This window comes from Capricornis sumatraensis, chromosome 2 (assembly GCF_032405125.1).
Source record: "Capricornis sumatraensis isolate serow.1 chromosome 2, serow.2, whole genome shotgun sequence".
In the NCBI taxonomy this organism is placed as follows: Eukaryota; Metazoa; Chordata; class Mammalia; order Artiodactyla; family Bovidae; genus Capricornis; species Capricornis sumatraensis.
Genome location: NC_091070.1, coordinates 200,128,016 through 200,155,595, shown reverse-complemented (window position 1 = coordinate 200,155,595; position 27,580 = coordinate 200,128,016). Strand labels below are relative to the sequence as shown.

The window sequence follows — 27,580 nt, the reverse complement described above, 5'->3', positions numbered from 1 at the left end:
AGAAAATAAAAAAGGCCATAATCACATTTTAAGTCACCAAGACTGAACTCCAGAACTAAAATACAACTAAAACAATCTCAATTGCATCATTTACAAACCCCTCTTACAACAGAGAGGAAAAACCAGATGTATGCTTTCTTATTCAGTATCAGAATTATGTGTGAGAAGTGGATACCCTAAATGCTCTAAACTCTTCAGGGGACTCTGCCACCGAGTCTGTATGAGGGAGAGCTAAGAAGGCCTGCTCAAACAATGAGTCAGTATTAGAGATTTAAAATAACATGAAAAGCACAGATTCTTTTGGGTGTTGAACTCATGAAAGGAAAGGATATATATGTAAAAGAGGAAGAGAAAAAAAGATAGCAATACTCTCAACAACAACCAAACAGCCTGGCTTTATTTTTCCATCTGTACATTTTCCTCCTTAAACTTAACCCGTGTAAGTTAGGTGTATATTTGTGTACTTGACACAAACTTAATCTAAAGCTACTTCCTTTTCAGAGAACAATTAATGAACTAGCTGATAACCTAGAACATAAAATGCTTTCTTCTGGTAGAAGGTGGCAGGACACTAAACCAGAAGTCAGCAGCATTCCTTCCAAGTCACAGATCTTCCACGGTCAAGCAGCGGCCCGTAACTATCTCCAAGGCAGCAATTTTGAGGAGGGAGATGCCTCAAAAGCTTGGGAAGCTCCAAGTCAGCTCAGGGATAGGTCACTTATGGACAAGAAGGGAAGGAAGGTATGCTTGAGGACCTGTCCTAAATTCCAACAGCTTGAGTGGAAAACACGAAAAAGAAATAAAAGACACTTGGAAATTGCTCAGCAACATAAACTTATACCATGCTCCCTTGTCAGAGAGTTGACTCAAAGAGACATTTCTAAACCAGAAAGAGGGAAAACAAGAGCCATAAATATACCATATGGAGCTCCCAATCTTTGGTGCTCAGGGCATAATAAAAACCCTCAGAGCTATAAATGTAGGTTCTCAAGAGGCAATAAACACAGGAACAGTAAAAGCAACTGCCTACTAAGGTTAGAGCCCTGACCCTCGTGCTGTAACACTTTCATTTTCCCTTCCAAACTACTTACAGGAATAACTGCGTAGACTGTATCTTTTGCTGCAAAATACTGCTGCCAAATCTGTACAAAAAAGAGAGTGTCTGTGACCCGTCGGTCATCTTTTCAACCTGCACCAAGAAGCAGTGACAGCTTTCATTGCTCAGAGTAATATGTTATTTGATAACAGGGAAGAAAATCCAACGTAATACTTTATTACTTGTACATGATTACAAAAAAGATTTAATAGCATCTATGCTTCTAGATGATTAAACTGTAACTCTTAGTAGCAAATTCCTGTCAGAGAAACAGATTCTATGACCTTGTTAATCACTTCTTCTAAGACATGCTTTGTGTATAACAGACACATTCTTTTTTCCTTATTTTCTCTCCCCAAACCCACAGTCCCCAGCCAATTGTGGGCCCTCTCAGAGAATCCAAAGTCTCAAGGTCAGGCAGATATGGGCACAAATCCCAGCTCCTGTCATTTGTTGGCTACGCTACTTTGGGCAAACTATCGAAAATAACTAAATAACAACAATATAATCATTGATAAAACAGCAATAACATCAACCTCATGGGATTACTGTGAATTTGAAATAATTATTTGAAATAATAATTTCAATAATATTATTGAAAAAATAATTTGAAACATTATTTGAAATAATGTTTGTACTTAGCACAACAGAATTACAATGCAAACCATAGCCAATGTGCTCTGAGGACAACAAAGAGGCACTTCATCCGATTTAGGGGACAAGTACCAAAGGAAGGGACACTTGAACTATATCCTGAAGAATGATCAGGAGTCGGCCAGATGAATGGGGAGTCTGGGAAGACAGACAGGTAGGAGCGATGATAAGAGACATTCTAAGCAGAGAGTGACAAGCATTAGCAAAGGCACAGAAGTTAGGGAAGGCATCAGAGCCCATGTGATACCTAAGTGAGCTGGTGCTAAAGAATGGGTCACCTTCCTTTAGAGCTGCTCTGCTTTGTCTACATCCCCAAACACATGGGATGGGGGTAACTGAAGACACTAATCATACAGTGAGGTCTCACCATCACAAAGCACAGAAGGAGTATTACCTCCTAGGACCTGGGCAAGTCACCTCATCAATGCAGCCTAAGATTGCTATGCTTTTCTTTTTTTATGTCAAAATACTGCCTCCTCATTTTAAGGACAGCATGTCCTGCTTATTTTTATTTAATTTATATTAGCAGATAGTTTATGAATCAACACTGAATTTATGAGACTGATAGATATTTCCTAACATAGTTGACCTTGGCTACTCAAAATTATTTGAATGAACACAAATTTGTATCTAAAAATATAGGTCGGAATGATATTTGTCATGTAATGGTCAGGCCTCCTGGGCCTGGCTTCTCTCTCTCCTAAAGGACATACTTGGTGTCCACTTTCTATTGGCACTTCTTCCCAAAGGCAGTTTGAAGTTTCCTGGAGACTTTATATTAAGCATAAATTAGCAGAAGCTAGAACTCTGTGCTGTTCTCCTTTTATTTTCGTGTCTGTCTTTTCACTAGGCTGAAATTCCTTGAGAGGAGGGGTCCCTCATTTATTTCTACATCTGGCACAGAGGCTGATATTTAATAAACGCTTGCTGAAATGAATGATATAGGACCCAAGGACACCCACAGCAATGGGCACAACTTCTGGTAAGGGAATATGATGCAGACTCAAACAGACATGGGTTTGAATCCTAGTTCTATCACTAAGTAAGTTACTTTATCTCTTTAAGTTAATTTCCTCAGTTGTAAATTGGGAATAATAGTACCTACTTTATTTTTTTAGTTTTTTAAAAAATTTTATGGTTTTTTCTTTCCTTAGCTTCTTATTTATATCGGAGTATAGCTGATTAGCAATGCTGTGTTAGTTCCAGGTGTACAGCAAAGTGATTCAGTTACACATATACATATACTTATTCTTTTTTAAGTTATTTTCCCATTTAGGTTGTTACATAATATTGAGCAGAGTTCCCTGTAACAACACCTATTTTATAAGGGGATTATGAGAATATAATGAAATAGTGCATATAAAGCACTAAGTACAGCACCTGACACACAGTATACCACTTTTAGTATTGATTCTCTCAATCTACCTAGAATACAATTATGGAACTGTAAGGAATGCCGATAAATTGCCTATTATATTCTAATTATAGAAAAAAGAATCAGACATGCAGATCTAAGTAGCAATGCAAATCAGGGTATATGGAATGACCAAACAAGTGAACAGATCACGAGTGCTTTGATGGGAGGTGTCCAGAAGGCTTCCTGCAGAAGGTCCTAAAATAATGGAGGACTCTGAATGTCAAACAAAGGAACATGGGAAGTCACTGAATTTTTGAGAGCAGGTTACTTCATAAGATTTATTTTTATTTTTTTATTTAAAGGCAGAAATATAGCATTTATTCTGTGCCAGGCACTGCTGCAAGTACTTTGTAAATATTAACTAGTTTGACTCCATGAAGTAAGTACTATTATTATGTCCATTTTACAGATGGGGACTCTGAGACCTAGAAAGGTTAACTAACTTATCAAAGTCAATCTGCTAGTAAGTGGCAGAGCCTGGACTTAAAACTGGCAGCCTGGTTCTAGAGTCTATTCTTCAGCAATACACTATGAACAGAACTTCAGGGGGATTGAATGAGGGAGGATATGACAGCGGTAGGGGAGGAAGAGAAGTAAGAGCAGGGAAACCTATTTAGAAAGGTAATACAGTCACCCGGGGAGACAGCAGGGATGGTTTTAAATAAGATGCGGACAACAGGAATGAAAAAGAAAGGGGAAATGTGAGTTGATTAGACATACAGGAGTGAGACCAAGTTTTCTTATGCACTATTTTTCATGTAATTCATCACTTTTGCTTTCAATGATTGCCTTTCATTTTGGCTAGGAAGAGGTATCAGGAGACGTATGTCCATCTCTACTTTCAGATTGGTTCACAAAGCACATATTTTCATAAAGTATGCCAATTCATTTTCATTCATTACCTGTTTTATCTCTTCTGCAGTTTTGTCTTTCACCATCTCAATGTTGAAGATTGAACTGAGAGTCTGAAAGGAAAAAAAATAAAAGGCAATTAACACCTACAATGGAAAAAATAAAACAGTTTAATTCTATCTGTAAGCCTTATAGGAAGCATCATGTTAGGAGAGTAAAGCAGATCTTCAGTAAGTACAGAATGAGTATTAAAAAACCCACAAGCTCACAGAAGGCAGCCACCAGGGTCAGGCAGGTTTCACAGTTCTATTTTCAGGGAGTATATGCAGGGATTTCCCAAAAGTTTCACACTCACTCATGAGCAATGCAGCTTGCAGCTGGTAAGAGGAAAGTTCAGTTGTTACCTTTAATTTAACTGCTATTCTATCAGAAATGGTTCCTTATTTGCAAGTTAAATGACAGAGTAAACATGTATTTATTTGATTTTTTAAAACTATTTCCTATAGACAGGAAAGGTATCACTACATTTCCTCTAGCACTCCAGGACCCACACTATGTAGCAGTCATAATAAAACTGTTAACAAAATCATAACAAAAATTCATAAAAATATTTCTAATCTCCACAGTTAGAAAAGCACAAAAACACTGAACCACAGTACATATGTTCAAATATGCAGTCTCTTGTTACAGATGTTCCACATGACTTCAGACTTGGCTATTTAATTAGAAACCTACCTTGTCCTTAGTGAATCCTCTGCTCACAGGCTGTTTCCCCAGTGTCTGAAATACAGGATGGGACAGGATATTATTCTAAAAGACCACCCTCTCTAGATGAGCTGCCAATACCTCATTTAGTAATGTTGCACCTAAGAACTCACTTCTCTCCACTCTATATAGTAACTGTTCTAAGAGTTATTGTTTGTGAGACAGCTTTTGACTGATTCTGAGATGCAGAGACGAGAAACCTCTTTGTTAGCAAACACCATCTCCTGGTACTGAGAATCCATTCAATCCCTGGATGAGGCACTCCTTCCCAGAACAAGTCTGCTTAGGTTTCCTGTGCTCCACTTCCCAGTGAGCCACCGAGGAGATGAGAAATGGAATGTCTTTTCCAAGCTGCTTCTCATCTGTGACAGCACTTCTGAAGGCAGGCATCCTCAGCAGACTATTGAGTCTTTTCCAGTAATCCATATTACAATGTATTCCCACCCTCAAATTAGACTCCCCCTCACAAAAGGCCAAGAAAAACTGAAAGTAATTATTTTCTCTCCTAACTCACTCTCAGATAAAGGCCACAGCAGGAAATCCTATCTGGAGTTGTTTCCGATAGTAGGGATGGGTTATTCTGAGTCTTCCATTCAATTTCTCAGCTCATGACTATGTTTCAGAGAGCATAATCCACACCTGGGAATCTGAAACTGAAACATACTTTCTGCATTAAACTGTGCTTTTCATTACTCTGTGTTTTAATGAATTAAAATCTTTCATAAACGATGTCTATAGAACCAGTACCTACAAACTAGACGAAAGCCTGGTATAGACAAACCTATCGGACACACCCTATGGGCCAAAGTTTCAAGAGCAATTAAAGAAACATTTAAAGCATCTCTACTACAGATGCTTTGGAAATCTATGGGGACTTGTTTTTTTTTGTTGTTATCACAATAATTGACTGGATGGTTATACCTGCATTTATTGGAGGGGCAGTAGTGGCAAATGAACTGCAGTTTTGCAGGTGAGTTCTACATAATGAAGAATTTTTTCCCTCATCTCATATAACTTTTCAATGTCTAGCTAGACCTAACTTTCTCCTTTTCTTCCTCCATCCATCCCTTCCTCTTCCTTCTTTCAAACAGTTTTAATAGTGAATTTTTCAGAAATGCAACTATATGTAACTTAAGAGAAGATTGTACCAATACTTTGTGGAATCTCATGAGAGTCACTGATAACAACACTGCTATTGTTCGGGAATTTTTATAATCACCAACATAACACCTCGTACCAGTTGGCATTTGCTGTGTTAAGTATTCATGGCGATTTTACATAGAGGTAAAAGTACCTGATGACTGCGTTAGGTCTCATAGCATAGTTGTGCCTAAGAACTTACATACTATTATCTGTATTTTTTTAAAAAAGAAACTTTATTAAAATTAAGGCACTATATTTTTTTCCCCCTGACATTATATGGGTAGGTAGGTTCTATTGTCTACATTTCATTTCAGGGTAGAATAGAGAGAATAGAATAATAAATTAAATACAATTTATTACAAAAAGGGGATGTTTGGTGTTATGTAGTAGGGAACCAACGACTCAAAGAAAAGGCTTTAGAAATAGAGCCATTAGTTATTAACCTTCCTCCAGCAAGAGAAGAAAGACAGTAAGTGAACATTTACTTAAGAATTGCCATAATTTAAATTAAATCTTTACTTATTCTGCTCTTGTCATCATAAAGGTGAATTTCTAAGTCTTATTTCAAAAGGGGGCAAAAAGCTTTCCCATATAATATTGAGAGTTTATAACACAGTAATATTTCCAATAGCTATTAAGTTGTAATCTTGACACTATAAATGTTTTAGGAACTTACATTAGACAAAATATTTGTAGTAGAGTTGTTTGCTCACACAAAGTTGGAAACTAGATTTGTCATAAGAGGTTGAATTTGCTCCTCAACTTTGTAATGATTAATCCATTAACTATTCTGATTCTGATTAACTCAACCAATCATTAAGACTGAATGAACTCTCTTAAAATTTGGGATACCAAGGCTAAAAAGGGTGCTTCACAAGTGGCGCTGGTGGTAAAGAATCCACCTGCCAATGTAGGAGATGCAAGAGTTACAAGGGTTCGAACTCTGGGTCAGGAAGATCTCTTGAAATAGGAAATGGCAACCCACTCCAGTATTCTTGCCTGGAAAATTCCATGGACAGAGGAGCCCGGCAGGCTATAGTCTATGGGGCCTCAAAGAGTCATTCACAACTGAGCAAGAAAGGCAAAAAAGTTATTTTCCAAGTAAAAGAAACACCTATCCTTTTACAATGTCAGTTCAGTTCAGTTTAGTCGCTTAGTCGTGGACGACTCTTTGCGACCCCATGAATCGCAGCACGCCAGGCCTCCCTGTACATCACCAACTCCCGGAGTTCACTCAGACTCATGTCCATCGAGTCCGTGATGCCAGCCAGCCATCTCATCCTCTGTCATTCCCTTCTCCTCCTGCCCCTAATCCCTCCCAGCATCAGAGTCTTTTCCAATGAGTCAACTCTTGGCATGAGGTGGCCAAAGTACTGGAGTTTCAACTTTAGCATCATTCCTTCCAAAGAAATCCCAGGGTTGATCTCCTTCAGAATGGACTGGTTGGATCTCCTTGCAGTCCAAGGGACTCTCAAGAGTCTTCTCCAACACCACAGTTCAAAAGCATCAATTCTTCGGCGCTCAGCCTTCTTCACAGTCCAACTCTCACATCCATACATGACCAAGGAAAAACCATAGCCTTGACTAGACAGACCTTTGTTGGCAAAGTAATGTCTCTGCTTTTGAATATGCTATCTAGGTTGGTCATAACTTTTCTTCCAAGGAGTAAGCGTCTGTTAATTTCATGGCTGCAGTCACCATCTGCAGTGATTTTGGAGCCCAAAAAAATAAAGTCTGACACTGTTTCCCCATCTATTTCCCATGAAGTGATGGGACCGGATGCCGTGATCTTCCATTTTCTGAATGTTGAGCTTTAAGCCAACTTTTTCACTCTCCTCTTTCACTTTCATCAAGAGGTTTTTGAGTTCCTCTTCACTTTCTGCCATAAGGGTGGTGTCATCTGCATATCTGAGGTTATTGATATTTCTCCTGGCAGTCTTGATTCCAGCTTGTGTTTCTTCCAGTCCAGCGTTTCTCATGATGTACTCTGCATAGAAGTTAAATAAGCAGGGTGCCAATATACAGCCTTGATGTACACCTTTTCCTACTTGGAACCAGTCTGTTGTTCCATGTCCAGTTCTAACTGCTGCTTCCTGACCTGCATACAGATTTCTCAAGAGGCAGGTCAGGTGGTCTGGTATTCCCATCTCTTTCAGAATTTTCCACAGTTTATTGTGATCCACACAGTCAAAGGCTTTGGCATAGTCAATCAAGCAGAAATATATGTTTTTCTGGAACTCTCTTGCTTTTTCCATGATCCAGTGGATGTTGGCAATTTATCTCTGGTTCCCCTGCCTTTTCTAAAACCAGCTTGAACGTCAGGGAGTTCACGGTTCATGTATTGCTGAAGTCTGGCTTGGAGAATTTTGAGCATTACTTTACTAGCATGTGATATGAGTGCAATTGTGCGGTAGCTTGAACATTCTTTGGCATTGCCTTTCTTTGGAATTGGAATGAAAACTGACCTTTTCCAGTCCTGCGGCCACTGGTGAGTTTTCCAAATTTGCTGGCATATTGAGTGCAGCACTTTCACAGCATCATCTTTCAGGATTTGAAACAGCTCAATTGGAATTCCATCACCTCCACTAACTTTGTTCATAGTGATGCTTTCTAAGGCCCACTTGACTTCACATTCCAAGATGTCTGGTTCTAGATTAGTGATCACATCATCATGACTATCTGGGTCGTGAAGATCTTTTTTGTACAGTTCTGTAGAACCCCAATTTTCCATTGTAACTACCTTATTTCAGGCCCATGCAGCCCACATTTAGATATATTCTCCCTGGCTTTGGTTTCTCCCACTTGGATTTGTTCTGTGCACCAGCCTAGATTAATATTTTTCAAATTGTAGGTTGTGAAATAAATTCAGTGGACTGTGGCCAAGGGTTTTTTAAAAGATGAAAATAATATTAAGAGTTCATTGCATGCAATAAAAGTAAGTATTGTTTTGTAAAAATTTTGTTTCAGTTATAATCATATACATATATGTGTAAAGAATTGCAATGTAAAATATATTTTCTACTGTGGGTCATGGTCAAAAAGTGTGGAAGCATTGCATTAGATTAATTTTCCTATACAAGTGTCCCTTAGTATCAGTCAGGGATTGGTTCCAGGACCCCTGAAGACACCAGAATGTGTAGGCACTCAATTCTCCTGTATAAAATGGTATAGTATTTGCTTATAAGCTATGCACATCTTCCCATACATTTTAAATCATCTCTAGATTACTTATAATACCTAGTATGATGTAAACTCTATATAAATAGTTATAAATACAATAAACACTAAGTAAATAGCTGCCTGCAAGTGGCAAACTGGAGTTCTGCTTTCTGGAACTTTCTAGAGTTTCCCACCCTGCCCTTGAATATTTTCTATCCTCTGTTGGTTGAATCCACAGGTGTGAAATCTGTGGATGCAGAACCTGCAAATAGGTAGTGTTGCTTGTACACAGCTTTCAAGATGCTTTTCTCCAGCTCTGATTCTTGTTTAAGGATAATAAAAGCTAACATGCATTAAGCACCTTTTCCTCCCTAATTCCCATAGCTGCTGTCATGTGTATCTTGCCTTCACCACTCGACTATACCCCTTGGAAGCAGAGATTATCTTTTTCCTCCCCTTATATCTCCACCATGACTCTAATACCTTGCCAAAAAGAGCAGAATAGAATTTACAGATGGCGACTGAGCTGAGTAAAGATAGAGTGAGTTCAGTTTATCCAGCTGACCCCTCAATGAGTCCATTCCCAGGATAAGGGTCAGGCATGGTGGTGCAGAGTATTGGTGCGCCAACAGCACCCAAAGGGGCGATTCTTACCTTCTGTTCCACACATTTGATAAAGTCACCTTGCTTGGAGTGCCCCACTGGCTGCTTCCTAAACTCATTGCGCTTCTCCAGTCTGGACTCAAAAGCAGCTGGGTCAGACCTGATCAAAGGTAAACAAAAAGTTAAACCACCTGGGCCTTTCTGGATTTTGAAATAAGAAAACACCATGTTTCACTTTCAGAGATGGGGCACAGACATCATTTGTCTTAATTTAATTACCCTGAGTACAGACCTACAAATCAAGAAAGTGGACAAAGAAATCCACTTATTCAACTATTTTTAATTCTCATGGAGCCTGTATAACATTTTTCTCCTGCAGGATATTCCCTAGGGTGCCACAGGGCTTCGCCTCTCAGGTACTTGGAATTTGAATCCTCAAGATGGGAAAGGTTACTTTGTGGGCATCTTTCTCGGTCACCTCCTCAGACAGGAAATCCCACTGTCAAGCTTTTACCAGAACACATCTAACTCTCAGCCATCTTCCTTCCTTCCCCCACTTGGGCAAATCTCCATTCAAAGCCCTGTGATCCAGAGGCTTCCGGCAGCCTATTTTGCAGATTTAGCACCTGAGTTTCCCCTGATCCTCTCTCCAAATAACACGTTGATGGAACATCAGAATTTGTCCTTTGTGTCAAAATGGGGCCGTTCTTCAGGCCTGAAGCTCAGGCTGTGTACGCTTTGGTGAAAATGTCATACAGGGGCTCCAGCTCCCGGGCCATGAGGCCTATAGTGTCATGGGTGAGGTCTGCAGGATCTAAAGACATCCTGGTCACTCCTGTGGTGGTCTTCTTCTTGGTCAAGACACCGCTGAGTGCTTCTTCTCCATACAACTCCTTTCTGGAGGTGACATCGAACACCACCGCCTTCACCGCCATGTATTCTGGCAGATCTTCCTCCCCTCCAGGGAGGGCCAACTCCTCCTCGATGAGGAGCTGCATCTGGGGCCCCAGCTGGTAGGGTGTGGCATCTGCCTGACCAGGACCTAGGTCAGTGTTGCCAGTAAGTGGATGGAGAGGATGAGGGGTGGCCTAGGCAGCAAAGCCCTGTCGTGTACTCCACCCTGGGCATCTTTTATGACAAAGACATTCCAGGTCTCTGTCTAACCCTCTGTATCTTTCACCCTGCCAGGAACGAGAGAAAATATCTAGTTTTTTTTATGAGTACATGAAAATTGCTCTTATGTCACCTCTTAAGCTTTTCTTCTCCAGGTTAAAATTCTTCGTTTTCAGCCCCTCTTCATATATGTGATTTGTAAATCTTTCCCTACTGTGGACCTGCTCTCTGGACATGCTCGTTGTGCATGTCCTACCTATCTTGGGCCTAAAGCTAGATGAAATTCTGTAGCTCACCAGTGTAGAGTGATGCAAAAACCCAGGGGCTAGACTGGAGTTGGGTCAGCAGGGCACACAGGCTTGTCCTGCCCTTGGCTCACAATGAACTTGTGGCTGGTGCTCCAAGAACCTGGGTTTAGTGAGCGTGCTCCAGCACTAGCCAATGAGGACTATAATTCCTTCTAAATTATCTTAGGAGAGACACTACCTGTTTGGTCCTGGGCCTCATGGCTATGCTCTATCTTGCCCGTTTCCTTAGTCTGGCACAGGTTCTACTGACTTTTTTTTTTCGGTCCTGCTTTCATTTCATGCCTCCCTTTCCCTCTACTTCATGTTTTCTTTTTCTTTTTGTAGGCACACAGGTCGGAGAAGGCAATGGCAACCCACTCCAGTACTGTTGCCTGGAAAATCCCATGGACAGAGGAGCCTGGTAGGCTGCAGTCCGTGGGGTTGCTAAGAGTTGGACACAACTGAGCGACTTCACTTTCACTTTTCACTTTCATGCACTGGAGAAGGAAATGGCAACCCACTCCAGTGTTCTTGCCTGGAGAATCCCAGGGACAGGGGAGCCTGGTGGGCTGCCGTCTATGGGGTTGCACAGAGTTGGACACGACTGAAGCGACTTAGCAGCAGCAGCAGCAGCAGGCACACAGGTTTCCCTCCCCTCTCACTCAACTTCTTTTAGGACTTATCCCTTCCTGTCTCCCTTTCACTTATTCAACAAACTTGACTTGTTGTCTCTTGCCTGTTGGTTAACTTGCTGGGTTCTAGAGATACAGAAATACATAAGAAAGAGTACCTACATCAAGGAGTGTACTACCTAGCAGGACAGAAAGACAAGTAAGTATGTACATTAGAGTGCTACCGGTAGTATGATGAAAATTTGCTCAAATATTCCCAAATGGTTGAGGTGGTTTTATGCCGCTGTCCCTTTTTTTATGCTGCTGTGCCCCCTTACCTGGAACATCTGCCCCCAACACCAGTCCTTTATTCCTTTCTGCTAGGCCACAGAGCTCAAAGGAAGTTTTGGCAAGAGATAAAGCTAGAAAGACTGGCAGGTACTAGAGCACGAAGGCCTTTTATGGAACACTAAGGATATGGACATTATCCAAAAGTCGGGGGTGCCTTGGAAAGCCACTCTTCAGGAGGTAACAGTAGTGTAAATACTGACAGAAACAATTGAGTGAGGAAGGAAAGTAAAACCAGTCATTCATTTGTTGGTGAATAAGAATGAACAGGAGCTCTGCAGTGCTCGAGAGTATATGTAGACTACACTTCTGAGATGCTTGTCTGTGAAAGCGACCAGTGAGAAAAGACTGAAGGGGAATGAAGCTCAAGAAGAGATTTTAAAAAAGACAAATACTTGAGTATATCTAAATGGTGTTGAAGGAAAGCAAAAATATTCATGTATCCTGTTATTCTTTCAAAGAAAGATCAGTATAGTAGTAGTGACATGGACTGGGGGTAGACGGGTGCAAGACTGGAAGAGGGGAAGACTAGTCAGAGGCTGACTGCGGTACTCCAGGTGAAGACGATGCAGTGCATGAAGGCTGTGGAAGCAGAAATGATAGAATTCAGAGAAATTTAGGTTTTCCCTCCTAAGACAACCGCCTGCCCACCCAGCCGGGTTCTCTCCCAAGTCCCTTCAATTTTCAGTTTTGATCTCCTTCAGCTCTTCCCAGTTGAACTCTTTGGCTCCATTATGAAAACCAGGGACGGGGGAGCCTGGTGGGCTGCCATCTATGGGGTCGCAGAGAGTCGGACACGACTGAAGCGACTTAGCAGCAGCAGCAGCAGCAGCAGCAGCAGCAGCATGCCCCCTTATATCTACTTCTAATGTCCAGGACCTTCTCTCTAGAAGGTGGAGGGTAGTTTTAGGAACCTGGGATTCCAAGTCAGACAAATCCCAACCAGCTGCGTGACCTTTGGCAGGCCTCTAACTCTCTGATCCTCAGTTCCTCAACCTAATGAGGGTCCAACTGAGAACCAACAGCCACAGTATTACTTTTTGATCTCCTTTCCTTGTAGTTAGGGTCCTTAGCTAGAAGCCTGGGACCCTGAGTTCTAGGTCAAGCTCCAGCTGACTCAGTATTTGATCTTGAGCAAGTCAAGTCCCTTCTCTGCAGAGCTCTATTTTCCCATTTCGATAATGAGGACAGGTCTCCCGGACGTGCCTGCCCCTTAAGGGCTGTCTTAAGAGTCGACCTTAGCGTTTTGAGAACTAAAGCAGAAAGAAAAAAAAAGAGCTGGAGCAGAGACTCCCGGCTCTCACACTAGCTGTGTGATCTTAGAGTGGGGGCAGAAACAGAGGTCCTCTGGCAGGGCTGCTGGAAGGACTGAGAGCGCCAGATACAGATACACCAGAAGAGCGGGCCGCGGGCCGCGCGCCGCCCCACCTCCCCGCCCGCCGCCGGCGGGGCCCGCACCTGCGCAACTGCTGGATCTTGTCGCGGTAGCGGTCGTAGAAGGGGTTGGCCTCGAGCTCGTCCCCGACCCCGCTGCCGTCGGCTCCCCCGGCGGGCCGGCCCGAGCTGCGGCGCACCGGGAACACGCGCAGCTGCGCGGCTGACACGAGCCCCAGGCCCAGGGCGCGACTGCGCACTGCGCATAGGCCGCGGTAGAGGCCGGCCACCTGCAAGACGGCCGGGCCCGCGCCACCGGCCGCCGCCACCGCGGCAGCCATGGCCATTCCCACCTCCTCCTCCTCCCCAGGCGCGTGGGCCTCGGCCCGCGGCCCGCGCGCCCGCTCCATCGTCCTCCGGGTCCGCCGCGCCCGCGCTTCGGCAACGAGGTTCCGCGCTCTCAATGTTCCGGGCGCCGGGGAAAGGCCAGGTGGAGGGCAGGGGATTCGCTGCTCCTGCCTGGGTCCCCGCCCCTGCCTCGATCTAGCGTCCCCGCCCGTCTTCTCCCGGAGCCCGCGACCAGCAGCCCTTGCACGCCGTCTCCTCTTGAAAGCTGCTCAGACCTGCTGGTCCCCACCGTGCTTGCTGCCTTAAATTCTTTAGGCACACGCTGGAGTCGTCGTCCTTCAGCATCGAAGGCCCTTTCAGCAGCTGTTAATCACAGCAGCAGCATCTCTTCACTGAGCGTTTCTATATGCAGGACGCTCTCTGATTCATAGCACGTGAGGCAGGTTTCATGAAGCTGAGAATCACTAAGAGATTTGCCCAAAAGCTGAATTTTTTTCAAGATGCCAGCTGTTTCTGAGGTCTTGTCTTCTGCTTCCTGACACCTGCCTTGAACTCCAGCCAAACTGAACTACTCTTCTCCCCAGAGACACACCTGGGATTGTCCTTAACAAGTCCTTATACGTGAAATGCTGTCTCTCCACGCAATGCCATCATCTTCTTCATCCCCTGGACTTGGACAGTGACATCAATACCTGTGTCTCACCGGGAGCAGGCCCCCTGTGATGGCACCAATCAGTCCTCAAGAAATTCCTCCAGTCTGGGGGCTTACCTTAGAAGCCCCTCTTGAATGGTGGACCTCTCAGGGGCAGGGACAGCACTCTCACCTCTGCTCAGCTCAACCTGCATTTTTGGAGACGGGCCCCAGGCCCTGGCCTGTGCTGGGAGTAGTGTGGTGAACTCAGAGATCAGCAGTCCTTTAAGTGTGCCGGCCTGTACCTGCCTTAGCATCCTTGCACTGGCTGCTCCCTTTGCACGTGGCTGTCTTTTCATCATGTAGGGCTCAATTCACAAGAGAGCACCTCAAAGGGACTTCTCTTGATGCACCCGCATCACTTTATATTCTTTATTCCACTATCTTATTTTCAGAGTAGTTGGCTGCCTGAAATTCTTAGGTGTTTGTTTACAGTAATTCATGGAACTTACAACCTAGTAGGGTGAGGTGCAATATAAATAAATAAATAATGTTAGGTGATAACAACACGTTATGCAAAAAACAACAGGCTAAGAGAGAGAGAGATAAAGGGACACGTGAGCAGAGACCTGAAGGAAATGAGGCATGGTCTGTATGCATATCTGGGGGAAGAGCCTTCCAGATGGAACAGCAAGTGGAAAGGCCCTGATGCGGGAGCATGCTTGCCCTGCTTGTGGAACAGCAAGGAAGTGACTGTGTGAAGGAGGCATGGGGACAGGCAGTTTGATTTTTCAGGGCTTTGTAGGCTTTGGTTGAGGACTTTGGTTTTAAATCTGAGTAGATGGGGAGTCACTATGGGTTCTGAGTATAGAAAGTGAAAGTAGCTCAGTCGTTTGCGATCTTTGCAACCCCATAGACTATACAGTCCATGGAATTCTCTAGGCCAGTATACTGGAGTGGGTAACCTTTCCCTTCTCCAGGGGATCTTCCCAACCCAGGGATGGAACCCAGGACTCCTGCATTGCAGGTGGATTCTTTACCAGCTGAGCCACAAAGGAAGCCCAAGAATACTGGGGTGGGTAGCTTATAAGCACAACTTTTAAAAAGGATCATTCTGACTGCTGGTGGAATATAGGCCATGGGGGACAAGGATGGAAGGGTGACTAATTTGTCCTAGTTTACCTGGCATTTCCCGAATTTTAGCATCAAAAGTCCTATGTCCTGGACACTCCCTCAATCCCAGGCAATCAAGGACAGCTGGTCATACTATAGGGCGACCAGGTGAGAGAGGATGGTGCTTGCGCTAAAGTGATGGTGATGGCACAGTGGTCAGATTCTGGGCATGTCTTGAACGCAAAGCCTAAAGATTTTGCTACTGGAGTGAATGTGGGTGTGAGGGAATGAAGAGCATCAAGGATGACTGCCAGGTTTTTGGCCTGAACAACTGGAAGAAGTTGCCGTTTACACACAGGAGGAAGGCTGGCGTAGATACTGGAAGATGGGCCATTAGGAGTTTGGTTTTGGACGAGGTAGTTTGAGATAACTTAATAGACTGGTTAGGAGGGATGTCAGTCAGGCTTTTGGGTATATGAGTCTAAAATTCAGAGAAGTGAGCTGGGCTGGAGGTATAACAGTGAGAGTTGACAGTGTAGCTATGATATTTAATGCCATGAGTCTGGGGGAGAGCACTGAGGGAATGAATGTGGATACAGAGCTAAGGACTGAGTCCTAGGGCACCTGACATTTAGAGATCAGGGAAAAGAAGGGAAACTAGCAAAGGAGACTGAAAAGCAGGAGCCAGCGAGGAGAGCCCAGATTAAGTGGAACCAGGAGAGAAATCTAGGCTCATTATCCCTAGGTGCCATGCTGAAGGCTTAAAGAGGGAGTGATTAGATGGTGCCAAGAAGCCAATCTAAGCTTAGTTGTGCAACCTACATGGAGGCTGATTTGGGCTTAGTTAGCTTTCTGAGCTGCCCGTATCCTCAGGAGGTGTGAGCAAGTCCCTGACCCAAGCAGTTCCTAGGGATTACTGGTGCATAGAGGAGACCTGCTTCTAGGACTCAAGCATCTGCTGGGAGTTGGGCTAGACAACTCTCAAAGTGCCTTCAAACTGGACGTGGTGAAATTCTGGGAGCTGATGGAAACAACTGTCTGTCACAGAGTATGGGGTGTTGAGCTGAGCCTTGAAGGATAAGCAGGTGTTTGAGGATGGGGTGAGGGGAGAAGTGGGGAGGGGCACTTCTAGGTGGTGCGGCAGTGTGAGCAAAGCTCCAGAGATGGGAATGGGCAGGGTCTGTTGAAGAGTCACCTGGTTAGAAGGGAAACGTGTATGAAGGATGGGGAGGAAGGTGAGGCTGGAAAGAGATGTAGGGACAGATTGTGGGATGCTCCCATAGGGCCAGATGCCCCAGAAACACTTGCCAACACTTGGCTGAGGGAAGGTAATTAAACAAAAGAGATTGTAAGAGCCAAGGAAGGAGGTGATAACTGTCACAGTAGACCTGAGGTCAGGGCTGCCCACTGCTCTGGGTGTACCCTGTCCCAGTTCCCATTCGGGACAGGTATCCATCAACTTTTCCTTAAAGCCTGGGGACACAACAAGCTGCTGAGGGACCTAAGCCCTGTCCTGGAGGCTGCTCTGTGGGTCGGGGATAGAGGACCACTAATTCAGAGCATGGGTCAGGCCCTGGTAGAAGCAGGAGGGGTGCACGATGTCCAGGAAACACCCCTGCTGGAGTCCCTTCCTTCCATTAGACTTTACAAATGCTGGCCCTGGATGCTCAGTGTTCAGAACTCAGTGACCCGCCTTTAAGGAACAATGGGGTCTGGGCATTCTGGGGACTCCTATTGGCTAAACAGATGAGTAGCTGAGCTCCCTCTCCCCAGAGCCACCAGTGAGGTACCAAGATTTGACTGTATGGATTCCCAAAGGGAGGACCTCAGCCTCCCTGGTGGTAAATGCGGTCCCTCCCCAAACCCCTGCTGCTTGCTTTGTGCCCTTAGGCTTGGGGGCACTCAGGGAAGACCTTTTGCCTGGATGGGAGTGATGACTGCCTCCATGGAAGAGTATTAAAGAGTTGGGACAGGGTTTACTCTAGAAAACTACAGATTTCTTGAGGACAGAGGCCATGTATCTCTGCCTGCCCAGAGACTATCCCAGGACCATCTCAATTGAATGATTAGGGTTTGGTGAAATGGGATGAGATACTGGTGTCCCATCCACTGGTAAACTGCTACTTTCTTGGTGGTCTTTGCCTGCAGTGAGGCTTCTTATTCTGATGTTTTGGATGGGCCAGGGTTGGGATCCAGGGGCTTGAGTAAGCCTGGGCAGTCATGCTTCTCTAGACCTTACTTTCCTTATCTGTGAAGGGCTAAAGGTGGCCTCTTAAGCTCTCTGAAAATTCTGCTTTGACTGAATAAAAGAATGATGAGGCAAGTCAATGAGAAGAAAAGGAAGGAATTGAGAGAGTAGTTAAATGGGGGAGTTGTTGTTCAGTCATCTGACTTTGTGACCCCATGGATTGCAGCACACCAGGCTTTCCTGTCCTTCACTGTCTCCCAGAGTTTGCGCAAACTCATGTCCATTGTGTCAGTGATGCCATCCAGCCATCTCATCTGTAGTCATCCCCTTCTCCCGCCTTCAATCTTTCCCAGCATCAGAGTCTTTTCCAATGAGTGGTCTCTTCGCATCAAGTGGCCAATGTATTGGAGCTTCAGCTTTAGCATCAGCCCTTCCATTGACTATTCAGAATTGATTCCCTTTAGGATTGATTGGTTTGATAAGCAGAGGGGATGATGGATGAAAGGGCTAAGGAGAGGAATGAGAAACAGCTGAGACTCCCCCAACTACACCTTTCAGCCAGCTTATTCTTTTTTCTTGTTGCCTTTAGTGTGGGTGTCACTGTACTTTGGATTCCTGGGCCTGTGTTCTGTGTTAACTGGCAGCTGCATTCTCTTTCTTCACTGGAGGAAGAACTTGCGGCGGGAAGAGCGTGCCCAGGAGTGGGTGGAGGTGATGAGAGCAGCCACGTTCACCTACAGCCCGCTGTTGTACTGGATTAACAAGCGACGGCACTATGGTATGAACACAGCTATCAACACTGGCCCTCCCCCTGCTGCCACCAAGACTGCGACTGACGCCCAGAATTCAGATCGCCCCTGGGAACTGGATGTCCCTGAGAGCAGGAGCTGTGCTGCTCAAGACAGCAGCCCCAAGGTGGAGGCCCCCAGCCCCCTGCATCCTGCAGTGCAGCTGGCACCACAGCAGCCCCTACCTTCTTCCCCAGTGCCGCGGCCCTGGGCCAGCTCCCCACTCCCAATTCCCATCTTTCAGGAGGTGCCCTTTGCCCTCTCCCTGTGTAACCTACCCCCGATGCTGAACCACTCGGTCTCCTACCCTTTGGCCACCTGTCCTCAAAGGACTGTCCACTTCAGCTCCCTCCCCACAATGGCCCAAGGGGACCACTGCTTGAATGCCAAGTCCTTTGCTTCAGAACTGTAGCCTCCTCTCACTGAGGCTGGGAGCTGGAGGTATCCTGGGCAGAACAGGAAATGGAGCTGACCTCAGGGAGGTGGTATTGACACAAGGCCAGGGCCCATGTGGATGTCACCTAACGAAAGATTTAAAAAGTCCAAGGCTCCATGTGTCTCATGTGTTGTTACGAGGGCAGTGTCTGATGGAGGGCATTTTGCAAACCAAGCTAAAGGTCAGTGTCTCACCAACACCAGTGGGAATGACTGTGGGGAGACGCACTGAGCCAGTACTTGTGATGGGCTCAACATCCTTCTGTCTGTTATTTCAGAATAAAACCATGTGCCAGACCCTGGGTCAGGTGCCCAAAGGCACTGCTGTCCTGTGGGATACTGAGGACAGCCACAGAGTGACAGTCACTTAGGATGCATGAGCAATGGTGATCCAGAGTGGCCAAGTCAGTGTGAGATCTATGAACCACGCTGCACTGCTGCTTGAATTGCATTCTTTGTTAACATCTATGATGTATTGTCTCTACATTATTTCTAATACAGGAACACTGTCAAACAGATATCACAATCTTTCTCTTATAGATCGAGTTTCCAAGGGCATTTCGCATAATTTATTTTGGCTGTGCTGGGTCTTGGTTGTGGCACACCGGATCTTTATTTGAGGCATGTGAACTCTTAGTAGTGGCATGTGGTATCTAGTTCCCTGACCAGGGATTGAACCCAGACCCTCTGCATTGGGAGCACAGAGTCTAAGCCATGGGACCACCAGGGAAGTCTGTCATATCATGTTCCAAAGTCTCGAATTTATGTCTGCCTGGCATCAAAGTTCCTGATCTTTCCACCATTCACCATGGTCTCCATTCCCTAATGTCTTTTTTGAAAACTCTTGGAAAATGATTTGTGTGTGTAGGGCATGATTAACTTGGTTCACAGACTGACTTGGCAGCGGGCTGGCCAATGAAGCTTCTAAAAGTAACCATTAAAAAAGAAAAATCTTAAAGGGATTCATGGCTTCTCCCAAAGTTAAGATCCAGTACATGTGAATATTATTTTTTGCATCTTCTGGAAACTATTCTAAAAGGAGAGACAAAAATAATACTGGCTATTTGATCCCAGTTCAAATCTAAGAAAACCTAGCTCTGCTCCAGGATATAAAATTTTCCTTCACTTTGGAAATGAGAAAATCCCCTTACCATATTTACGAGCTAGGCTTTATGTATGGTTTTTCCTGAGAGGAAAGGCCTCCCAGATTGTGCGTGTGTGTAATCCCAGAATCTAGCAACCATGTAGAGCTAATTAAAAAATTTTTGTGTGAAAAAAGCCCCAGCCTCCTCCTCTATGACCCTTATCTTGCAATGGATTTCAAGCCTTCTTCCTTTGTTTTTCCTGAAGACATGGAATATGTCCTGTAAACATGCTCCTATAGTGAACCTCAAAATAAAAAGCAGGTCTAAGTGGAACTTCCCTGGTTGATGCAGAGTCAGGGGCTTTACTCTTCCCTCACCCTGCCCACATCCCCACAGATGCCAAAACACCTTCATTTCTTCAGGCAAAATTGGGCAAATCTGCAGATTCTTCAATGTTACTTTCTGTCCAGCATCTGTTAGGCTTTGCATTCAAAAGGAGGAAGGAATCCATAAAAATAAGGATCAAAGTAGATTTTTCTTCTTAGTAATGGGGGGAGGGGCACGTGAGCCTTTAATCATAGACACAGTGGAAGAAAAAAGCAATGTTTAATTTAGATAAATTAAAATGGTTTTATTACTGATATGAAATTAGCAAAGCCCAAATCAAGTGATGGAAATCTTGAATTCACTCCCTAAACAGAACCAAAACTGCTTAAACATTACCAAAATAGCTCCACTAAAGCAAAGTAGGCTTACATTTCTTAATATGAGAAAACAACAAGGTAGGTTAGGTTCGTATAACAAACAATATACGCTCTATAGTCTCAGGAATACCCAAATGTGTTCTGGTTTGGATATGAAAGAGAGGACCCACATCTAACTGGTGGTGTGTTGGTAAGCAAGCCAATGAGGTGTGTAGCAAACAAAAGCTGTCACTAAAAACAACTCAACAGCAGGCCATTATGAGTATGAGCCCATCTCAGTCAAAATCTTCAACTGTGACCGCCGAGACCAGAGCGGGAAGGGGGGCAGATAGGGCTCTGTCCAGCAACAAAGTGAGGGAATGCCGAAGGCAGGGAAAGCAGCTAGCAGCAGGTGGAGGGTGTCCACACTCTTCAGGTGGGCTGTAACAGACACAACCCTAAGAGCCAGGCCCTTCTCTGCCTGTAAGACAACACTACTATTTAGGGATCTAAGCCAGTTTGTCTGTTCGAGTCTTCTCTTCCTTTAATATATTGCCCCTCGATTTATGGGGGGGAGTCTCTCTAGGTAAACATTATACCAGATAGACGGCAAAAGAAAAACAGGACCAAGAAGTCATGCATTGGGTAACTTAGGAAAGCAGTAGGAGCTGCCAGAATGAAGAGATAAAAAAGCATTTGAAATGAAAACCGAAACCAAAACTACTAATTCTACTTAGCCTTCCTCTCAGGATTGAGGTGTGGCAGGTTAGGCTTGATTACAGATCAACATACGTTGGGTAAGTTAAGACAACTTTCGAATAAAAATTCCAAATTAATACTGAACGATACTGATTCATATTGATGTATGGTAAAAACAAACACAATATTGTAAAGCAATTATCCTCCAATTAAAAATAAAAAATAATGAACAATATAGGCTTATGGGAATTCTTTTTGAAGCTGACAAATATGCTTAACTTAGAACAAAGGAGTTCAAGATGTCCTAGTTATGCCTGGGAGATATAGCACTTTCCCAGGTGCTGTGACAAAGGTATTCACAGGTCTGAGTGGAGAGGAACACCTCTGCCAAATTTGGTAGGGGAGAAGATGGCACCATCCACCTCGAGGTGGGAAGGACAGAGGATAAACGAAAAGCACAGGTGATGCGAAAGGAAAGTACATACAAAGAGTAAAGGTGTCCTCAGAGTGTCTGCCTATGAATAAGAATTTGAAACTAAAAAGGACAAGCTACATTACCCTCAAGTATATTTCTTATAAATCAATTCTCAAAAAAATACCTTCCAGGTACGGACATACTATTTATGGTACAATATATACAAATATAGCAGTATAATTTATTGCTAGAATTTTATTTGGTTGTTACAAAACTTTCAAGGGTATATATATTAAAAAAAGGGGGGGGGGCATGAAAGGCAGCCAGAAGAGTAAGTATCTTCAAGTTACCTAAAGTGCCGGACTAATTTTATACTATACTTAAAACTTTCCAAGAACATAAAACAGCACAGATAGGCAACGGAATTAGAGAGAAGCATGAGCCACAATGAGGTAAGCAGACACATTCATGGGAAAAGACTTCATCCTTCCTTAACTCTAAATTTTAATATCTCTAGGGAAAAAGAAAGGTTAGCCAACACCAAGCTGAACATTGTATGAAGAAAAAAACCAGTCCTTAAACATTTAAAGGTGCTCAACTGTATCCATGGCTAACAGGGAAACCTGGACAAAGTGAAAATGGAAACAAATTCTACCAAAGAAGTCTCAAGGCTTCTCTAGTATCTCCCTGACTTGGCCGACAGCACAGTTAAATTCTTCAGTTTCCCTTCTGTGCAGCCTGAAGATTGCTTCTAAGATCAACATAGCACAAACACAGGTGACATGGAGAAACAATTCCTCCTAGTCCAGGGACCTTCAGTACCAGGGCTACAGAAGTATTTAACGGGAGGATTATACTTGCTTGTATTAGATGTGAAAAAGCTTGCTGCCATCATGTGAAGCCTCTCCTCCAGGCCTGCCTGCCATGCTCTCTGGACAGAAAGCCTCTAGTTATTTCTGAGCTGCAGTTGTAAGGAAATATAATATGATTTCAGTAAAATTGTTTCATTTTACAACCTTTTTGGCCTTAGTCAGCCCACAGAGGAACACATTAGGTTCTTGGTTAGCCCCCAGGTAAAAATCTCAAGAAGTTTCCTGGATCAGAATTAGCGGCAGCGCTTTTCTCTTTAGTTCCTGAATAGCCAGGCTGAGACAGTGGCCAAGGGACTGCGGCCCTGCCATTCAGAATGGAGACAGTATCAGAGGTGAAAGTCAGTTAGAGCTTAAAGGTAGACTTGAGTGGATGGGCGGGGGAAGATAATCTAGCTCACTCAGGGGGGAAAACTCAGTGGCTCCTACTGGATTAACTTTTTATGCATATAAACCCTGAAACAGGATTAAAATGAGAAAATCCCCAGCAAGACTTCTGGTTCACAGGATGGGAGGACAGAACAAATAGCCAGATCTTACCTTCCTGAGTCTAGAGGCAGCCCTGTCCCCACAGTGTCCACTCCCTAAATCAATTCCCCCACCATCAGGCCACACCCCATGGCAGCACCTAAAGATGTCTTAAGGAGACAGGGACATAGCTTCAAGCTGCTACCAGGTAAGATTAGCAACTTTAATAACAAGTCATTTGTTTACATCCTGTTTCAAATCATTTTTCCCACTTCTCACAAAATATGCACAACTCTTTCACTTTAAATATTTACAAACAGAAAAGGTCTATCTGTTAAAGGAAAGACATTTTCTGAGTCTGTATAAAGTGCAGCTAATTTAAGGCAAATTTATGTGAAATATAAAAGGTGGCTTAGTCTCTCTATATACACATTTTCCAGTTGTAAAAGATAAGGTTTCCTCCCCTCAGAAAAAGGAAAGAGAAAAAAAGAGGGCTTGACTTTTTTTCTGGCAATTTAAAAATTAAGATCTTACTGGTTTCAGGAAATCATAGATTTCTGAATATCATAAGTAAAATGGTCTTTTTTAAAAAAATAACTTTTATATAGCTTTTTCAAACAAGTTAAAAGGTGACAATGTGTCTGCTACTGTAGTTTAGAGGACTGGAGGATTGATGGGTAGGTAAAAGGGTTGTTTGTGTTAGCTGAGCAGATAATAGGTAGTCCACAGCATACATCCACTTCTGAAATGAGCCTAATGAGGCTAGACACCTAAAGCTGCTCTCAGCTCCAGGAATGAGTATCTTCCATCTCCATCAGAATCAAACTCTCTTAAACGCTCTGGTTCTGGTCCAACAGACTCTAAGGTGTCCTCGATTTCCTGGTAGGTCAGCTTCCCATCCACATCCTGGCCAGTCTTATGGAATAAGCCCTGAAGATCTGTTAAAAAGGAATCACAAAAACACGTATATACCTATACGCATAGCTAAATTTAGTTAACAGTTTAAAAAGTAGTCTCAACTGAATTTAAAGCACTAAAAGAAAAGCTACTTTGCAGACTTTGTTCGCCAAAGGTAAAGTTTAAGGTCTCACTAAATCTCAAAGAGGAATTCTTTTTGCTTTTTAAATTTATATGTATTTATTTTTGGCTGTGCTGGGTCTTTGTTGCCTTGTGCAGACTTTTCCACTTGTGGCAAGTGGAGGCTGCTCTTTTTTGGGGTGTGTGGGCTTCTCACTGAGAGGGATTCTCTTGTTGTGGAGCACAGGCTCCAGGTGAGCAGGCTTCAGTAGTTGCAGTAGTTGTGACTCACGGGGATTAGTTGCTCCGCGGCATGTAAAATCTTCCTGGACCAGGGATCAAACCTGTGCCCCAGCAATGCAGGTGGATTCCTATCTGCTGAGCCACCAGGGAAGTCCCTGAAAGACTAATTCTTGATCCTTTAAGGATGAGAGAATACTGTAGGGCACCATCCTTCCAAAACAGAAGCAGTGACAGATAATCACAGGAGAAGTGAATGGACTAGCTTTCTCTCTATTCAGGGCCTTTCTTAAAGATTTTCCAGATTTTATTCTTATGTTGAAGGGGTGGAAGGGATGCAGAAGCCTAAAGAGCTAACTGATAGGAACTCTGATGGCCTATAAAACAGACTATGGCATATTGTCAATTCAATAGTTATTATATAATCCAGTAGTTCCATTCCTAGGGTATAAACTCAAGAGAAATAAAAACGTGTGTCTACACAAAAAGCTGTAAATGAGTGTTCACAGCTTCATTGTTCCTAATAGTCAAAATGCAGTATATCCACAGGATGGAATATTATTCAGTCAAAAAAGGACTGCAATATTGTTGCACACCACAAAATAGATAAACCTTGAAAACACTGAGCTAAGTGAAAGAAGCATATTGAAAGAAAGAAGCACACATAAGACCATGTATTACATGATTCCACTTACATGAAACACCCAGAACTGGCAAATCCAAAGAGAAAGTGGTTGAGAGATTAGTGGTTGCCAGGGGTTGGGGGAAGGGGGATAATAGGATGTGACTATTCTCTTTCTGAGACTGACCTTCCCCACTCTCCCACCCTGGCCAAGAGCGGGCCCTGTAATGAATACCAAGGAGGGCCAACTGTTTATATAATGTTTAACAAGGGCTTGACTGTGTCCCCACTGAATGACTTAGTATTAATGATTCAGTCTCTAGAACAGACTTATGGACATGGGAGAGTGGGGAAAGAGAGGGTGGCAAATGGAGACAGCAGCATGGAAACACATAGATGGCCAGTGGGAATTTGCTGTATGACTCAAGAAACTCCAACCAGGGCTCCATGACAACCTAGAGGGGTGGGAAGGGGTGAGAGGGAGAAGGGAGGTTCAAGAGGGAGGGGACATATGTATACCTATGGCTGAGTCATGTTGATGTGTGGCAGAAACCAACACAATAGTGTAAAGCAGTTATCCTTAAATTAAACATAAACAATAAAAGCAATAGATTCAGTCTCTAATACCAGAGGACAGTACTGTCAAGCAATTTTGTTGACAACTTTTTGTGTAAGTCCCTACTTTCAGTCCTAAGAGCCCCAGCAAAGCAGCTATATAAAGCTCTCTGAAAACCAGGAAAGCAATGAGACACTTGTTCCCAATTCCTGCCACCAAGTGGTCAACTGGAAAATGTTTTTTTTGTGTGTGCGTGCGTGTGTGTACACATGGGGCATGAGTTTATAGAATGTGTTAGACACTCTACGAGAGTATTCTAATAAAAATCAGATTGTTGCCTCAGGTCATTTAAAAAATGTACTCATTCAAAAGTGTGCACCACCTATATTAGGGATTGAAGTATAAATGTTAAGATGGCTATTTCTTAATCTGCTCTAACAGTCTTCCCTCCTTTTATTTCATCAATTCTTTTTATTTTTATTTTTTTTATTATTTCATCAATTCTTGATGTAAAAATGAAGAGCAGGAGGAGGCAACTTGTGTTGCCAACAAATACAACTTAACACGCTCCTGTCTCCCCAGAAAACAGAAAGAAAAAAAATGGGGATAGGGAAGAAAGTATTTAAATGGCAATACATATTAAAAAATTTTTTTTTAATTGAATGATAATTGCTTTACAGAATTAGGTTGTTTCCTGTCAAATATCAACATGAATCAGCTGTAGGTATACATATGTCCCCGCCCTCTGAACCTCCCTCCCGCCTCTCCCCTCTTCCCACCTCTCTAGGTTGTCATAGAGCCCTGGTTTGAGTTTCCTGAGTCATAGAGCAAATTCCCACTGGGTATCTATTTTACATATGATAATATAAGTTCCCATGTTACTTTCTCCATACATCTCACCCTCTCCTTCCTCCCCCTGCCATGTCCGTAAGTCTGTTCTCTGTGTCTGCTTCTCCATTGCTGCCCTGCAAATAAATTCATCAGTACCATCTTTCTAGATTCCATATATATGTGTTAGTATACAATACTTATCTTTCTCTTTCTGACTTACTTCACACTGTACAATAGGCTCTAGGTTCACCCACCTCATTAGAACTCAAATTAAATGGCAATTAAATTTAAGTCTCCTATGCTTTAAGAATTAATTGTAACCTATAGATAACTTATTCACTTAACAAATATTCACATGTCCCAGGCATGAGGACAGGGGCTGGGAGTGAAGTTAAATGTTATAGCTCCCCAGGAAATTACAACAGTGTGACATGTGCAAACATAAGATACTGTGAGTACACACACAAGAGAAGCCTAGTCAGTCCTGGGAGGAAAGAAAATGTTTCCTGGTGGAAAGGTTTCTAAAGTGAGGTGAAGAGTCAGGCAGAGAGGGTGATAGGAATGGGTGATTTTCCAGGCAGTTAGCAAGTGCAAAATCAGGAGACCAAACATCACAAAGAGGGATGGAACACATACTGCTGGAAGCAAGACAAACACATTTCTCTGTGAATCAGATCCTTCCTACTAACATTTTATCTTGCCGAATTTCAGCCAAAGACCCCTCATTTTTGGAGGACTTCTGACAAACAGGGTCGACTTTTACTTTACTTTGCTAGTCTCATAGTATTATGTTTGCTTGTCTTCTTCACTGGACTTTTATATCTGTGGGGAAAGTGAGACTGTATCTTCTTATACTGTATTCTTACTGCTTACACTGGGTCTAACTAGGTACTCATTGAATGACTGAAGACTCTAATAAACATCCACAGAGAGATAACATAGTGTAGTGTGGTTAAGAGTAAAAGTTTCGTTGTCAAACTGCCTGGGTGTGAATTTTGCCTCATCAGTTACTGGCTGTGTAGACTTTAGGCAATTCCCTATCGGTAAAATGGGTATAATACATGACTACTGATGGTCCCAGGATTGTCACCAGGATTATATGATATAATGCATATCAAGTATCTGGCCCACAGGAAGTGCTCAACAGTGTTAGATATCAGTCTTTATCTT

The 27,580-nt window shown here is 43.4% G+C and overlaps 3 protein-coding genes across 3 annotated transcripts in view; 1 reads left to right on the top strand and 2 right to left on the bottom strand.

Annotated features, from left to right (window-relative positions):
• The window catches only part of ATPAF1 (ATP synthase mitochondrial F1 complex assembly factor 1), a 28,399-nt gene extending 14,567 nt beyond the window's left edge, over positions 1 to 13,832 (bottom strand). Inside the window, exons 1-5 of the mRNA XM_068964395.1 lie at positions 13,507 to 13,832; positions 9,741 to 9,849; positions 4,755 to 4,799; positions 4,070 to 4,132; positions 1,092 to 1,142 (exon numbers count right to left, since the gene is read on the bottom strand). Of these exons, the coding sequence (XP_068820496.1) occupies positions 1,092 to 1,142; positions 4,070 to 4,132; positions 4,755 to 4,799; positions 9,741 to 9,849; positions 13,507 to 13,832 (594 nt within the window). The remainder of the gene's footprint in view (positions 1 to 1,091; positions 1,143 to 4,069; positions 4,133 to 4,754; positions 4,800 to 9,740; positions 9,850 to 13,506) is intronic.
• Positions 13,833 to 17,318: 3,486 nt separating this feature from the next.
• On the top strand, positions 17,319 to 18,902 carry TEX38 (testis expressed 38). The gene is made up of 2 exons (XM_068991972.1): positions 17,319 to 17,355; positions 18,292 to 18,902. Exons 1-2 carry the CDS (start codon positions 17,319 to 17,321, stop codon positions 18,900 to 18,902), a joined length of 648 nt encoding a protein of 215 aa, XP_068848073.1.
• A 1,773-nt stretch (positions 18,903 to 20,675) lies between these two features.
• The window catches only part of EFCAB14 (EF-hand calcium binding domain 14), a 39,331-nt gene continuing 32,426 nt past the window's right edge, over positions 20,676 to 27,580 (bottom strand). Inside the window, exon 11 of the mRNA XM_068963822.1 lies at positions 20,676 to 24,082. Within this exon, the coding sequence (XP_068819923.1) occupies positions 23,907 to 24,082 (176 nt within the window). The 3' untranslated portion in view covers positions 20,676 to 23,906. The remainder of the gene's footprint in view (positions 24,083 to 27,580) is intronic.